A 15,961-nucleotide genomic window follows, 5' to 3' on the forward strand; every position below is an offset into this window, starting at 1 on the left:
TAGTTTTATATTCTCTTTACTGATGCCCCAGTAAATGTACCATTTTCTTGATGGTAAAATTTTCCAGAGGGATCTTCTCATAAATAGGATGAAAATTAACTCCAGATTTACTTCATCTCTATCTAATACTCTCTTAATCATGAATATTCATAGGCAAAAGGAAATACAACTGTATATACTAAGAGCAAATTTGTTCTGCCTCAGATGGAAAAATAAATGCCACTGCTTTGAACAATTTCTTTTCCAAAAGCTGGTGTTTGTTTTCTTCATAATTGTAGAGGAGAACATGGAGTACTGTTTCTGGACCTGTTTTGTCAATTTTCCTTAACTGTATTGCTATAGCTATCATTAGCTTCAGCAACAAGTGCCAAACACACCAACTGTGATCCCGAACACTTTTCTTTTGCTAAGTGACTCTAGCACAAACTTTTCTAATGGAGCTTTCCCTTAGGAAAGCCATCTCCTGTTACCTCTTCTAGAGGCCTATAACTGGCAGTAAATCCAGTCAGATCTCAAGAGAAAATACGTTTGTACCAAACATTTTTTAGATTTGTTTCTGGCTTTATCCATGATCAGTGCTGTAACGAAGGTGGAACTCCTTACTTCCGACATCAAAAGCACACAAACAAAAAATTATTTTACAAAATATTTGCAATCTATGAAGCACCATTATTTATATACCATTATTTACATGAAGAAATTAATTCATTTATTCTTATCATCTGTCATTGAAAAATCCTGGCCTGTATTATGTTATCTAATTTTCTTGACATGCATTTGGAAACAGTATCGTTTTCAAAATTTTGTATCTTTCTCCAGCAAATTAGATCAGAAAGCAAATACTTTAAAAAGTTATTTAAGCTTCCTGATTAAAGAGAATAATAAATCTACCTTTTTTAATTTGACAAACCCAGCCATGCTCCTCTTCACAGACTGAAAGAAGCCATTGCCCAGAAAATGTTCTACCGTTGATTACACCACAGAACATGTGTCCTCCTGAACTTCTTGGATGATCACTCCAGTCTGTGTACCTAACCTATGAAAGAAGTAATCTTTTGCTCTGTTTCAGCAGTTATACTATCCACTGGCAAAAAGAAACAAAGATTCTGTGTCTTATTAAGAGTACAAATATAGAAAAAGAAATAGGTGTAAATATTTTTACAATGGGGCAATGTCAGTAATTTGGAGATCAGGTTGTCTTGCCGTGGAGGACTTTTCTTCTTGCTCATATCTCAAGCACTAGACACAGTCAGAATAAAAATGGGCAAATGCACTGCTGCTAATAAACTTCATCTAGCTGAAGACTTCACCCCAACCCACTCTCACTGTTCCTACATAGGCTTTGTAGTTTTCACTGCGTTGACTGTGACCTGGTTCAAAATGATATTGTGCAACAGCCATCTGGTAGCAGTGACCATAACATTCTTCAATTCAGTTCTCACTGTTTCCTCTCTCTCAGTTAATGAGGACAGGAACGTGGCTTCTGGGAGGGAAGCCATGTCTTACAAATCTGGTGAAGTTTGCTCTGAAGGAAGTGTCATCCAAACAGGAAGGAAGAACTGTTTGATAAAAGTTACTTGGGATTTTGAACAAAGTTCTCTTTCCAAAAACTTTTAAACTAAGGCATTACAAGAGGAAAGGTCCTTGCATGGATCAAAAAATAGGAAATAGAGTGTAAGAGCATTTGGAGATGATAAAAAGTGGAATTCTGTAGGAACATCATGTAGGAATACAGATCTCAGCTCTGTTTCTGAAAGACCCTGATCCTCTGCTTACTGAAAAATGCAGGAGGATACTGAGAAATACATCTGTTGCATGCTTAGCTCTTTATATATTTCTGGCCAAAGAATGGATACAAGATCCGGTATGACCAAGTTTTATGTTGTGATGCTATGTGTTCATACTACATTTTTGGAAAAGAAAATATACTGGAAGACTGTGCAGAAAGCTGCAGGCCATAGTGAGATGCAGATTACTTCCATGTGTTCAAATGTGTTGCAGTGATTTTACTGATGGTAATAAAGGTTAACAGCCATATAAACATTTGCAGGATTAGCATTCTCTTTGAACAGGAGAACAGTAAAAAGTCAAAAAGCACATGTACAAACCCCAGTACATCTTAACCAAATAAATCTGATGAAAAATTGAAGTACTTACAGGAGAGCCATCACTCCAGGCAAATCCTTCATCTGGATTCAAGGAAAATATACCAAGCCAAACTGTTTCAAAACTACAGTATCTGACTCAAACACAAATTATAAAACAGAACAGTTTGTAAACACTAATGCAAACAACATCCAGGAACACATTAAAATTTCTAAAGCATTTTCCAAGGTGCAGTGAAGTAGTATTAATTATCCTATCAGCTTTGGTGAAGGCTAAACTTATGTATATGTTCTCCATAGAAATATCTAATATTTTTCTCCCTGTTACCTGCCTCACCAGCATCTATGACACAATCTCCCTGCAGTTTACAAATGCTTATTATACTCACTGGGATTCACAGTTTGAATGTGCTGATGCAACAGATGTAATTGGCAGTGCACTAGCCCTGCATTCACAACTTATACAAACACTGTTGTATTAACTTAGAAATGTAATTGAAGCTTTTAAAAACATTAGTAATCATTACATACTTTCGACAAGGGATGCTTCTTGAACAAAGCAAGATAACAGAATTATAAAATCATTTAGGTTGGTAAAGAACTTAAAGAATATCAAGTCCCTAACTAATCATCAATACCATAGCAATGGAGCTGGAAGAATAGCTGACACAGTAGCACTGCTAACTGCTATACAAACAGTCACTCTACATTTGATTGGCATCAGTGGTTGATTTATCAAAATTATTGATAGTAGTGATCTTGTATTTCCTCTCTACTCTGTTTTCCTAGGAAAGGCCTTTGCTAATTTAAAGAGGCTGTTGCTCTTGAAGATAGTCTCAGCTTTGGCTATGCTGAAGTATGTCAAAAGTAAATATATTGGTAATATTTTCAACCCTGCTGAGAATACCACGTCCTATAATTTCATGTATTCCTAAATGATATCCATTAGCCATGAAAAAAATAGTCTTTTTTTTTTTAATTAAACAGTTAACACTCATAAGTAGATAAAATTTCAAAGTTTTCAGTGTTTTTGGATTTTTAGGAATCTCTGTTTCAGAAATTATCTGAGTTCTTATAATAGTTCATTTTAAGCACCTTTAAAGTCTAGCAAGATAAAAATGCACAGATACTCACCTGTTTCCTCTTAATATCATTTTTTTCTCCTCCTCATTGTTGATGGTGGCCAGATCCCCTCCAATTTGTCTACAAAAATCTCGAGCTTCAATCCATGATTTCTCTTTAATATCTGACCTGCAAAAGTACTGTGAAGAAATTACTTTAAAACATCCCACTGTGTGTAACATAAAATAAGGATATATATGTATGTCTATAACACAATATAATACATGTATACACAATACACATAAAATATGAAATGAAGAAATATGCTCTTTATCAAATATAAATGAAGTTTTCATAGAAGCAAAATAATATATAGGAGAAATGGATTATACTGCTTATAACATTTTTCCAATAGAGTGGTCTGATTATTTAACACAGAGGTGAAAAACAAAGCATTTCAAAGCATTTCTTTTAACTATTTAAGCACTTACTTTATAACAGGAACTTGCATCATCATTTGATATCCAGCCTTCAGGACATGTGGGTTTCGGAGCAGTAGTTGAAATAGGTGGGGCTGTTGCACCAGCTGCCCATTGTTTGCAGATATATTTTTGCTTAGATTCACAGTCAAGAACATCCCATAATCCAGCTGCAATTCCAGTTCTCATGGCAACACACCCTGATTTACTTCCTTTATGAGAAATAAAAAACATGTTGACTATTTCATCATACACTCTAAATTACTTGAATCTTGCTTAAAAACTCTGAGAAGTGCCCATTCCCTTTTTGTCATACAATAGCACTTGAATAGAAGAACTTGAACAGAAGAGAAATATTATACATGTTTTCCACAGAACTGAAGAGGAGATTTCTGTCTGAGCAGGTCATAATCAGTTTGAAGATTTTCCTTGTTTTTCTTTCTATTATGGATGTTCTTCATAATGAATTATATGGATAGACAATTTTTATTTTTCACAGGGAAAACCTGTGCTTATAATGAGGATCTCATTCTTACTTAAGCCTAAAGTAAAAGAGATATGATGAAGTTTCATCTGTTCATCTGCTGGCACTGTAGAGTACCTGGCAAGATGTTTTCTCCTGTTGCATTTCTAGAAGTTTCATAGCTCTGTGCTGTTTACATTCTATTTAAGATTTCATAACCTCATTGAAAGATTTGAGAAAAATTTTAGACAAATTATCACTAGGAAGGATGTATTCTATCTTGAGGAGAGCAGATTCCCTCATAGTGTTTCAAAACAGTGCTTTCTGTTCTTTCGTGCAGTTTCAGTATTATCATGTGAATGTAGGCTTCTTAACATCATAAGTGAAAAAATATGGCAGAATCAGTTTTGATTCTGTCATTTTGCAATTCTAACTTTAAGTCTTTATTACAGTTGTTCTGTTTCACACTCTTTTCTCCCTCTTTTCTCCAAAGATGAGTGCAGAATAGTCTCAGAAACCGCCTGTAACCTGTTTATCAAAAAGAAGGCAATTTTCAAGATTCTAATTATCTATCATAATAGACATATATATCTTTGTGAAGAAGAGACATAAAGTCAAATTTATGACTAAGTATATCAGACACCCTGATATAAAACTGTAATTCAAATTGTCCCTTTGAAATTAAAAAATAGATTTTAGGAACTGCCTGTTCCTGTAAAATATATTGGAAGGCTAAATGATAACATTACATTACAAGAAATTTTTACTGATTTTTACTGATGTCAGTAAAAATCTGAATAGGGACTGTGGGCTCTACCATCCACAGCCACAGCACCTACCAGGCATTGCTGCACCCCAGTGTGTGAAGGAGACATCCTCACCACTGCTCCACCTGAAAGTTCCTTGGTCCTCCATGTCAGAAAGACCCAGCCAGAAATACTTCTCAGGCCTCAGCCCTACAAGACTAGTCAAATAGGCTTGTTCATATCTGCAAGGAAGATCACAGTAACACAAGTGAAAAAAATAAGCATTTATCCAAATTTATCTAATTTCAATGTATCTAATTTATCTAATTAGATTAGACATCTGATGATGAATTCTTTTCTCCTTTTTCTTGCTTCACGTGCCATATAAATCAACAAAAAAGTGACTTTTTTTTGTGCTACAAACCTCATCTGTAGCTTGGATAATTTACTAATAGATCTTGTGTAACAACTGAGAAATGGTTCCCTAAGTAATTTGAAACATACAACTTTTACCTGTTCAAAAGACAAAGAAAATTCATTATCATACCTACTTTCAACTGTGGCTAAGAAACCTTTTTCTCCTTCACAAGTGTCATTTGCTTTGGAAAATGTTGCTGCTACATGTCCAGTAAAATAGCAGTAGGTCCCATATCTTCTCCATCCCTGTAGCACAATTATAGAACCTCCATATGAGTTTTAAATAATTGTGGTTTCATGTATTAAATGAGCTGTATAATTTCAAAATGAATGAAGGACAATAGTTGTAAATACTATGACTTAGCAAACTTTTGCTCTGAAATTTCAGATTTCTTCTAAATGGTTTCTGTAAGTAGCTTAATGTAACGTAAGAGAGAGAAACTCCATAACAAATAATAGAATTCTGTAAATGAATACTAATTCAAGTAATTTTAGATTATTCTCAGACAAGGACCTTTTTTTGATCTGAGAAATTAATTTTCCAGTCTTATACACTTACTTTTTTGCAACCTACATCGGTATTTTTCTTTTCTCCTGCTAGTTGTGGTATAGGTTTTCTTTTACAAATATAGCCAGCTTTCTTCTCACAGTCAGAGTCTGCAAAATAGCCATCCTATGAGGCAGGAAAAAGAAATAAGTAACAATGAGATTAACATGAATAATCTAAAGAAATTGAATAGATCTTCATTTCTCCTTCCATTTTGAAAGAGATGTACACTTTTATAGGCAATTCTCTAAGTTGATAACAAAACTAAATCTGCTCACACTCACTGAAATGGTAGAGTGGTCTATGGTAGTACTGCTACAGTAGTGATGAATGGCGATGAAGGTGACAGATTTTCTGGCCACTTTTCAGCTATAGCTGGTCCCCAGCTGTTCTGCAGGGCCCAGAACAGGCAGTTGTGCCACTCAACAATAGGCAAAGGAGCAGGCACAAGTGCGGCAGCAGAGATCCTCATATGATATTGCTGCCACCAGAAAAAAAGCAGTGAGGGAATGGGGAACGTGTCCAAATGACATTGAAAGACCTGCTTTATTTCAGCGATTGCTTTGTGATGAACTTGAGGAGAAAATGTCCTAAGTAGCACAATGGCTTTTTTTGTTTGTTTGTTTGTTTGTTTGTTTGTTTGTTTTAATGAAAGATAATATTTGATTCTCAGCTTTTGTCCTCACAACCCCTTTTCTGGCCCTACACCATTGTTGAAATAGGAGGCCAGATTATTCTTCTGTTAACAATTTAGTTTTTATATTAAAATCAGATGCATGCTGAATAATGTTACCTGGCCCTTGATCATAACACAGTCTTCTGGCCTGGTGTTGGTGCTGGATGGCTCTCCCAGATGCCATCTGATGTATGTCACTGGCGTACCATCACTCCATTCAAAAAACATTTGAAACTTGTGATCGTTCAGGCCAATCCAAAGCTTGTCTGTTGGCTCTAGAACAGAGAAACACAGAACTAGACAAGACATCTTATGGTGCTTTATCCTTTTTCCAGCTACCTCAAGCTCCAGAACACAAAATCCCTTTGTTTATAAAGCAGAACATTATTTAGTTTGTTGCATGATTATCTTATATGTGAAATGTTTCACATGTATTACAATATTTACAGTACATGTTCAAAATTAGATTATAATGAAATCATAGCATCATAGAATGCCCCAGGTTGGAAGCAACTTACAAGGATCAAGTGTAACTGCCTTCTCCACATAGGACCATCTTAAAATTGTTGTCTAACCTGATTTGAGGCTAGCTGTGCAAGCTGGGGCTGAACTAGACGACTTCTGAGGTATACTCTGGCATAAATCAGTGCACAATCCTATGGTTTTAGGCATTCATAATGGAAGAAAAGCTATTGAAAATGAAAGGTAAATTTAGGCAGCATTTAGAAAAATGAGAAAGATCTGGAAGGATACTCACAATTTCATCAGTAGTCACTAGATTAGGGGATGATAATAGAATCAAAAATTGAAAGAAAGCAAAATACATTCCTGTAAGTGGTTCTTGTGATGATGGTTGGACAGTTTTGACACAGAATGTACTTCACCAATCTATCACTGCTCGGCCTTTGGTTCCTTGCATGTCTTTGGCTGAGATATTTAATTCTAATACGCAATTTCTACTTCTCAGGTCAGCTGGCTGGTAACTCCTTGCATACAGACAAGGGAAAAAAAAAAGAAAAAGAAAAAAAATCAACTGGAAATACTCACTGTACCCAAGCCCAGACACTATAAAGCTGTGCTCCTCAAGGTGTTGGATGCTGGCCAGGTGACTCCCTTCATTCTGACAGGAGGTCAAAGCTTCTTGCCATCCTTTGGTTTCCCTGAAGATCTTGTAACAGTGATCTACATATGACACCCATCCATCTGGGCAAGCAATAGGCCCAATATCACCTAGAAATAAATACCAGTACTTTAGGAGAGTTTAAATGCTATGCAAATGACAGGAGGCTGAAAATAACTTCACTCATCCTCCGCAAAGGCTCTAACCTAAGAATTTTCTTTGGGGATTCTCGCTATAATGAAATGATGGCTAGCAAACATTAGGTATGAATATGATTCAAAACTTGCTGTTTTAACTAGGAAAATGCAAGCTTTTTAATATGTATATTATTTAGTACAAAATCTACAGTTTTTATGATGATCAAATATCTGTAAAAAATCACATTAATGTATAAATGGTAACACTCTCTGTAACTTAGAGGCTGTTTATCAGTTAAGAAAAATCAGAAATCATCTGTAGTTAATGGAATACTTACGATTTTTTGAAAGATTAAGTGTATCTGTAGATAAAAAATCAACTAGACAAATTTCAAACTAGACATATGCACGGGAAAACACATGCAGGGAAATATTTACTTAAAATATCTTTTATCTTTGCTATGTGTCAGTTTTTCTTTCTTTAACTGTATTTACTAACTTATCTTTTCTGAAAAATAACTTTTGATTTGTTCTCCTTTTCCACACCCAGTACTCTGTGGTTTCAAAAAGAGACCTGGCTGTTCCACCCTGTGTGGTGGGACTTAGAGACCATCCTAGAAAGGGTGCAACGGCTGAAAAATCATGAATGAGAAAAAAATGAAAGTGACAGTAATGGTTAAAAATAGTTCTTTCTAATAAAATTCTCCTGCTCATTTTTGCCAAAGGGAAAAACAGGCAATTCAGACAACAGCTCCTATTTTTAATTATCAGCACAGATCACATACCTGAGGGTATCAAGGTAAAGTTTCTTTTTTTACAGATATAGCCAAGTTTCTGATCACATTCCCAATTTTGCCATTTAGCTTTTGTTTCAGGATTCAATACCACACAGAGTTTTCCAGATTCTGGAGAGGGACTTCCTTTGGGAAAGATAAAAAAAAAAAAAAGAAAAAAAAAAAAAAAAAAAGAAAAGAAAAAAGGTGAATATTTCTGAAGACAAATATAATTCTAAGCTCAAAAACAAGCAGGAGAAATCACTCCTGGCTGAGGTGGCAGCAGCCTCAAAGATTGCATCTTTTTCAGATTCAGCAAGAACCAAATCATAAAATCATAAAGGTTGGAAAAGACCCCCAAGATCACCCAGTCCACAATATTTCCCAACTAAACCATGCCCCTTAGTACAACATCTAAACATTTTTTGAACTAAGAAAGATCTCCATTTGTGGGAATGCCTCCATGTAATCTAGCATATTTGCAATATAACTTAAAGTGTAAGTAAACATGCAACTTGCTCAATCCTCTGATTTTTAAGATTATTTTTGTTGCTAGAGACCAGAAATGGAAAACTAAATATTTGTGGGAGAAGTAGTGTGGTTTTCAGAAGTAAAATATTTTTGCAATACATAGAAGTTCCTGATTTACATTGCTATAGAAAAAGAAAACGATGGACTAATAAGCAAACAAACAAACAAACTTTTCTAAAGCTAACAAAGAAGGCTAAATACATGTCGTTTTGGAGGCTTTACACTAACATACTACTTTTTCTCATGCCCAAATAATCTGAGAATATATTTTAAAGATGAATTTGAAGTATGTATTCTTTGTCTTCAGAAGTACAGAATTTGAGCAAAGCCACAGCTACCTGGAGCCCAGTTTAAATACTGGAAAGGAGTGCCTCCAATCCACTCCCAGCCGCTCTTCAAGTCCAGTCTATTGAGGCCAATCCACAGTGCAGAATCTGTACTTTCTGTTAATTCTAAATAACCAAAAGATTCATAAATCACTTTTTATTTAGCAAAAGTCATTAATAATTACTGTAGGAAGACATGACATTCTTAAATATGCAACTATGAATATCTTTAGATATTGTGATAAATTTAAATATTGAAGTTTCGATCAACAAAAAATGCAGTCAGCAGCAACAAAACACTCTCTTACTTTCTGTATCTCTTATTGCAAAATGACATCTCATAGAATAAATTCAGAATCAGTGTTTTTTGTGGAACAGTCTAAATCTATACAAGACTGGCAATATTCAAGTGGAAGTATCAGTATAGTGTAAGAGTAAACTTTAAAGCTAAAAATCTTATATGTTAATTTCATCATTAAAGCAAGAGATACTTTCTTCCATCTCAGTCCTGAGATATACTACAGTAGGCAGAGCCATGATTTCGGATGTGTGAATAATTAATATTCTTCTAAATGCTAAATGAATGGAAAAACAAAACAAAACACATGCCAAACAGCTTTTGACACAAAACATGTCTTTCCTTTGGCATAAGTGAATGTCTTCTCTCACTGTCAATTTTTTTTTAAATATCACTTTTTACTAAAAATGAAATTTTCATTTAGTTTTCAGAAGGATGCTTTTTCTTAAAACAGAAAAAACAATCAATTTTTTTACCAATTTTTTAAACAACATAACATTTCTAAACAGAGAGTCAAACTGCTACTCTTGTAGCATGCTGAAATACTCTGAATTTCATTTAAACTTCAGTGAGTTTAATATGAACTTGCAAATTATAAAAGATTATATTTATTTATTTTTTAAATATATTTAGGCTCACAAAACCATAGAAGGTAGACCATAGCTATAGTGATAGACTGAAAAGATCCTGAATGTAAGTAGATTAGGGTTTTCTTTATTTCCTTACCTTTAAGGTACATTTGTTCATGAATATCTGTGATACTCAGTAATTCTGCATTTTGTTGCTGACAGCTCTTCCTTGCTTGGTGCCATGTGAGAGCAGATTCAGAGTTTATTTGGTAGTAGGCATTTCTTAACACATCTGTAGTCCAAGTGGTATCTCTGTCTGTGGAGAAAATAACTATAATGGGGGACAGTAGTTCACTCACAGAAAAATTAGGTTCTAAAGGTTCTCCATACGCATGGCATTCTTATGTCTGTTGGTTCTGTTCTTCCAAGAGCACTGAAAATTTTAGGAGCAGGATAAGGAAAGATGAAGGTAAAGGCCCAACAGGCAGAAAGATATTCCTCACTCTTGCATAAAGATGCATAATCCAGGAATTACTCTTAAGGAAGTGATTGCATTAAAATGTATATTACATAAAGCGCAGTGGCAGAAATCTTAGCTGGAATCTATTTAAACATATCCAGCTTCTTCTCTTTCTTGGCAGCAGTTTCCACTGAGAGCTCTGAGATACAGCTATAGGTCTGAATTTAGCATCAGACAGTTTTTAGAGAAACCTTCCTCTGCTAAAAGTGTCTTGTGGCTCTTGCCACAGTTTGAGAGCTGGGGCACTGCCATGGTACTGAGCCACATGCTGCTCCCTCTTCTGATTATCTTTGCCTCTTTGATCTGGTGAGGATCCATTCATGCCTATTAAAATGCAATACAAAATTGGATAAGACGTTTGATTATTCCCCAAAGCCAATATAAAGCTGAACAAATAAATAATAAAAAAAAAGAATTGAGAACTGGCTTTCAAAGACTTTGAAAAGTATTAACTGATCCCTGTGTCACATGCCATTTAGGCTTACTGTTATAGATATCTGTGTAGTGACCTCAACAGCACATTTGACTGCAGACCGATGGGGAAAAAGGCAGGGGAGAGTTAAGAAGATCAGGAGAATTGCAAAGCCTTACCTGTCAATCATACAGCCAGAAAGGGAGATGGAAAGAGAAGTGACCACAGAAATGGAAGTCAATTTTCAGAAAAATTTCATTTTTAAAGAAATATCCAGACTATATGAAGAGGACTCTTTAGGATCAACGAAAGAGCACTTTCCACTGAAGCAAATATATATATACATATATATATGTAGATATATATATATATATATATGCAGATTAAAAACATGTTAGCTTAATCATTATGCTTCCTAAAGCACTTATATTTATGCCCATATCCATCACAATGGGGGTCGTCAGAAAAGAGTTGTACAATGATCACAGAATGTATCTCGACAGGGAAAGAAGGAACTCAAAGTTATCCTGCTGCTCAGCAGCACCACCACAGCTAATGGGAACTACATGCTATTTTACTCTTCAGTCACTTTTCTCCAAATCTTATGCAACATTGTGTTACTTCCTTGTGTTGTGCTGTAGGATGTAGCAATGCAGTACAATTTGTTGATGTAAACTATGCATCATTATAAAGATATTGACACTCTGCTAGCTCTGATTAGCTAAAGAGAACTGCAGGGAAACAGATAACTTACCTTTTATTGGGCAAAATCCGTATCGCTGGTCTGTGTCATAGTCTGCAGTCGTTGCACACCAGAGCCAGCCGTCTGAGCGGCCAGCACTCGTGCACTCTGCATACCACTGCTTCTTGTACATGAAAGGGAACACACAAGGTGCCCCAAAAGCATTTCCTAGCAGCGTAAAGGTCTCTGAGAAGACAAAAGCATAACAGTAGTGTAGAAGATAATGTAAACTGTCAAAAATGCTATATTAATTGCTGAATTGCATCTCTAAGTTATTTCCATATTAGCTTTCCCATGTATTGCTTTATGGAAAAGCAATTTAGAGTAATCAGAGCTGTTGGAATGGGCCCAGAGGAGAGGCAGGAAGATACTCAGAGGGCGTGAGCAACTTTCCTATGAAGAAAGGTTGAGGGAGACGGGCTTGTTCAGAATGGAGTAGAGAAGGCTCTGGGATGACCTTAATGTGGCCTTTCAGTACTTAAAAGAGAGTTTATAAGCAAGAGACCAGCTTTTTACACAGTCTGACAGTGACAGTGAGAATGGCTTTAAACTAATAGAGGGGAAGTACAGGTCAGCTATTAGGAAGAAATTCTTTACTGAGAGGGTGATGAGGCACTGGCACAGACTGCCCAGAGAAGCTGTAATACACCAGCCCTGGGGTGTTCAAGGCAGGGATGGATGGGGTCCAGGGCAACCTGCTGTAGTGGGGAGCAGCCCTGCCCATGGCAGAGGATTGGAACTGAGTAGGCTTTAAGATCCCTTCCAATCTAAGATGTTTTATTATTCTGTGAAGCTAATTATGGACTGTAATATGCTACAATATTATAATACTATAACACTACTATAATATCACAGTGTATGTAGTGCAAGATATATGTATTATATAAAACACATATAATACATTGCAAAAGATATGAAATTAAATTCAAGTATAACTCTCCCAGTATAGATATTCTAAAATACTGATTGTTTCTGAAGGAATCAGGATATTCAGAGCTAAAGATCTAAAACACTCTAACACTCAGAAAGAAATTAGTGTAATGGAGTAAAGACCCAATTTTCTGGTACCTTCGTATTTCTGAGAACATAAAACATCAATGGCCCCATAGATCTTCCAATAACTCTTTGGACTCAACTGCTCTTTTAATACAACATTATCATGTTCTTCCTTGCCAGGATTGAAAAACAAGTCTTCTCCCTGGATTGCAAGAAGGCTTTCATTTCTACATTCCCACCACTGCAGCTCACTTGTTTGGTTACATGGGAACAGGGTGATCGCAACCTCCTCTTCCTTCAGTGGAACACCCAAGCACAGGTTCAGTCTCACACTCATGAGCTGATGATCAGTAATCCAAGTGAATTTTTGCGATTCATTGTCTTGATGGCAAGTGGCAGTTCTAACTGATTGTGCAATAGAAGCCTGAAGACAGAGTTTGCTGACTTTATTATATATTAAAAATATTTCAGTGTCTGTAAAACAAAACAATGGAAAGCATAGTATAATTAATGTAAGTAGCATATTCTGCTTCCTATCCACACAAAGTAGAAGTCATTGCTTTCCTATCAAATAAAACATTTTTCAATGAAGCCCAATTCAACACCAACTTTATCATTTTTTAACAATAAAATAGAGAACTGAATTTGCATTACTTTACTGTGTAACACTATATTGCAGATTAGGGCAGCCAGCAGCATCAGAAGAGCTAAGTATATCTTGTTGGATTTATTCATATTAACCATGAGAATTCCCTCACACAAACTGCTGTCACTATCACCCCATTGCCACGTGTCCTCAGATGCACAGTCTGCTGATCTTTGACCTCCGCAAACTTTTCTCATGCTACCAGATCTTACAGTTGTCACAGCCGTTTTTGCTGAGCCACTTATTTTCCCCACAGAATCCAGATTTTTTTTCTCCTTTTCACTATAGATATGGGTGAACCACTCCAGGTCTCACTAAAGGTTCCTGAGCCTTGCTGACCTGCAGCATCTACTGGGAGCCATGGCAACTAGGAATGGCATTGAGAAACCAAACATAACATGAGAAAGCAGCCCTCCAGAGTTATGGGATTCATAACCAGTTGGGACCCATGATACATCTTTTGATCACTGAGTATCATACATACTAAAAAAGGTATTAAGAAAAAAATGAATTAATTTAAAAAGCTTGCAAAAATTAAATCAGTTTAATTTATAATATACAATGCATCAGCCCCTACAGTAATACCACATACGGTTAAGAACAGGAACTGTGAGGCAATCCATAACAAACAATTTTACTCAGGAGACATCTGGTCCTGCAAAAGGTCATTGCTTAACATCTGTGAAAGAAGTGCAACAAAAGTGATGGAAGCTATATCGTCTTCCATAACTTCCCAAATGTAATCCAACTATTTCATGTAGATATTACTTCATTTGTGTTACTCATACTAATTAATTCCCCAAAAGCCTTTCACACACAGCGTTGCAGAAGACAAGACACTTACCTTCCAGCTGCAAAGCACTGTGAATGAGAGTAAGAACAAACAAGAACCTGGAGAACCTCATTGCAAGTGTTGCTTTCTTTTCTTCCTTCCACCAAAAGCCATACAATGAGTGTTGCTAATAATGAAGCCTTGCTGAAGCAAGGACAGTGAGTAGTGCTTCTCGGTTTCTTAGGCTGGAGAGAAAGCCCTGAGTGCTAAATGAGGAAATATTCTGTCACATGCTATATTTCAAAAAAAAAAAAAAAAAAAAACCACACAGCACTAATTTTGCCTTTGATGGCATGCTGTGCTGCCTTGAGAAAGCAGGTGATAGGCAAGGTTATATCAGTACTTCACTGCTCTCTCTCCTGGAGAAACATCCACAGAGCTCACGGGATTAAACAACTCTGAAACACCACAGAGAAATGCAGTCTCAGCTTTCATTACACAGTAAAGAAATTCCATCAGGAAAATACACCAGTCTTGCATTTTTATGTGTGACAGGACTGAACTTTAAAGGACCAGGATTTCAGTGAAATTCACTGTGTATAAAGTTACTAGAATTTCTTTCCTTCTGACTCTCCTTCTCATTAACCTACTGATTTTGATTTTTGCAGCAATGCAGCTTGGATGCCAACACTGAAATCTTCCTGAAGAATGTCTCCCTTTCTATTCAGTCCCTGTTTTTCCTGTGGAGTAGGCAAATCTTGCCAGGTGTTGATCAGTTTCAAGAAATGCCACATACCTGATCTTGCTCAGATTACAGAACAAGCACCCAGCAGTCTGGTTTCTGATTGTACATAAATCTGGAAGAAGCAGTGCTCCTCTCCAAACCACAGAAGACATCTTTCTAGTTACATCAAGGCCTGACTTTATCACAGTAGTTTTTTATCAGATAAATATTTTATTTTGTTTAGAAAAACTGTTAAATGGGAAAAAAAAAATGAATTTGTTGTATGAAGATATTATTTGAAGTGTAGTAGCATACTTATTCTGTAACTGTTAGTAGTGCAATAGCAAAGAAATTTGGCATCATCTTCTCTTTGCTGCCAAGATTTCCTGAACACAGAGTTGTTTCTACTTTGCTTCTCAGTAGAAAGACAAGGCAAGAGAATTAATTCTCTGAGCAGGTTTGCGAGATCAAAATAAAAAAGGAGAAATTGAATTACAAAATTAGAAATTACAAGGAAATGGTTCGGATATTAGGAAGTTAAAGGCAAAGTTAACAGAATTTTCTTTTTCAGATGGTGACAAAATATACTGCAAATGACAAAGCCAACACCTTTTTCTGGAAAAGGTATTTGACACTACTCTTTTTTCCCAAGTCTTTTAATCAGCTGCCAAACATCTTGCCTAGAAAGTACAAAGCTTTCTTTAGCCTGAACAGTTATGTCTCAGACAGACAGTATTTCCTCATGGCCCATTTATATAAAAGATATGTTGTCATTTATTCTATCAGGAGACTCTTTTTATTCAGGCACTTGTATGGCACAAAACTGAGAGGCATTCCTACTTCTTCTCAGTTGGACACTGTGCAAAAACATAAAACCAAAAAGGGAACTGTCCCTTCACT

General features: G+C 35.9%; 1 protein-coding gene across 1 annotated transcript in view; it reads right to left on the reverse strand.

Annotated features, from left to right (window-relative positions):
* LOC128087166 (macrophage mannose receptor 1-like) overlaps positions 1-14,593 on the reverse strand; it is a 30,038-nt gene extending 15,445 nt beyond the window's left edge. Inside the window, exons 1-15 of the mRNA XM_052696503.1 lie at positions 14,410-14,593; positions 12,992-13,393; positions 11,936-12,109; positions 10,407-10,565; positions 9,395-9,508; positions 8,538-8,672; positions 7,543-7,725; positions 6,613-6,770; positions 5,832-5,945; positions 5,403-5,518; positions 4,949-5,097; positions 3,659-3,858; positions 3,240-3,367; positions 2,158-2,239; positions 892-1,036 (exon numbers count right to left, since the gene is read on the reverse strand). Of these exons, the coding sequence (XP_052552463.1) occupies positions 892-1,036; positions 2,158-2,239; positions 3,240-3,367; positions 3,659-3,858; positions 4,949-5,097; positions 5,403-5,518; positions 5,832-5,945; positions 6,613-6,770; positions 7,543-7,725; positions 8,538-8,672; positions 9,395-9,508; positions 10,407-10,565; positions 11,936-12,109; positions 12,992-13,393; positions 14,410-14,470 (2,320 nt within the window). The 5' untranslated portion in view covers positions 14,471-14,593. The remainder of the gene's footprint in view (positions 1-891; positions 1,037-2,157; positions 2,240-3,239; positions 3,368-3,658; positions 3,859-4,948; positions 5,098-5,402; positions 5,519-5,831; positions 5,946-6,612; positions 6,771-7,542; positions 7,726-8,537; positions 8,673-9,394; positions 9,509-10,406; positions 10,566-11,935; positions 12,110-12,991; positions 13,394-14,409) is intronic.
* Between the last annotated feature and the right edge of the window lie 1,368 nt (positions 14,594-15,961).

The sequence above is a fragment of the Tympanuchus pallidicinctus genome, unplaced genomic scaffold (assembly GCF_026119805.1).
Source record: "Tympanuchus pallidicinctus isolate F22 unplaced genomic scaffold, pur_lepc_1.0 scaffold3, whole genome shotgun sequence".
NCBI lineage: Eukaryota > Metazoa > Chordata > Aves > Galliformes > Phasianidae > Tympanuchus > Tympanuchus pallidicinctus.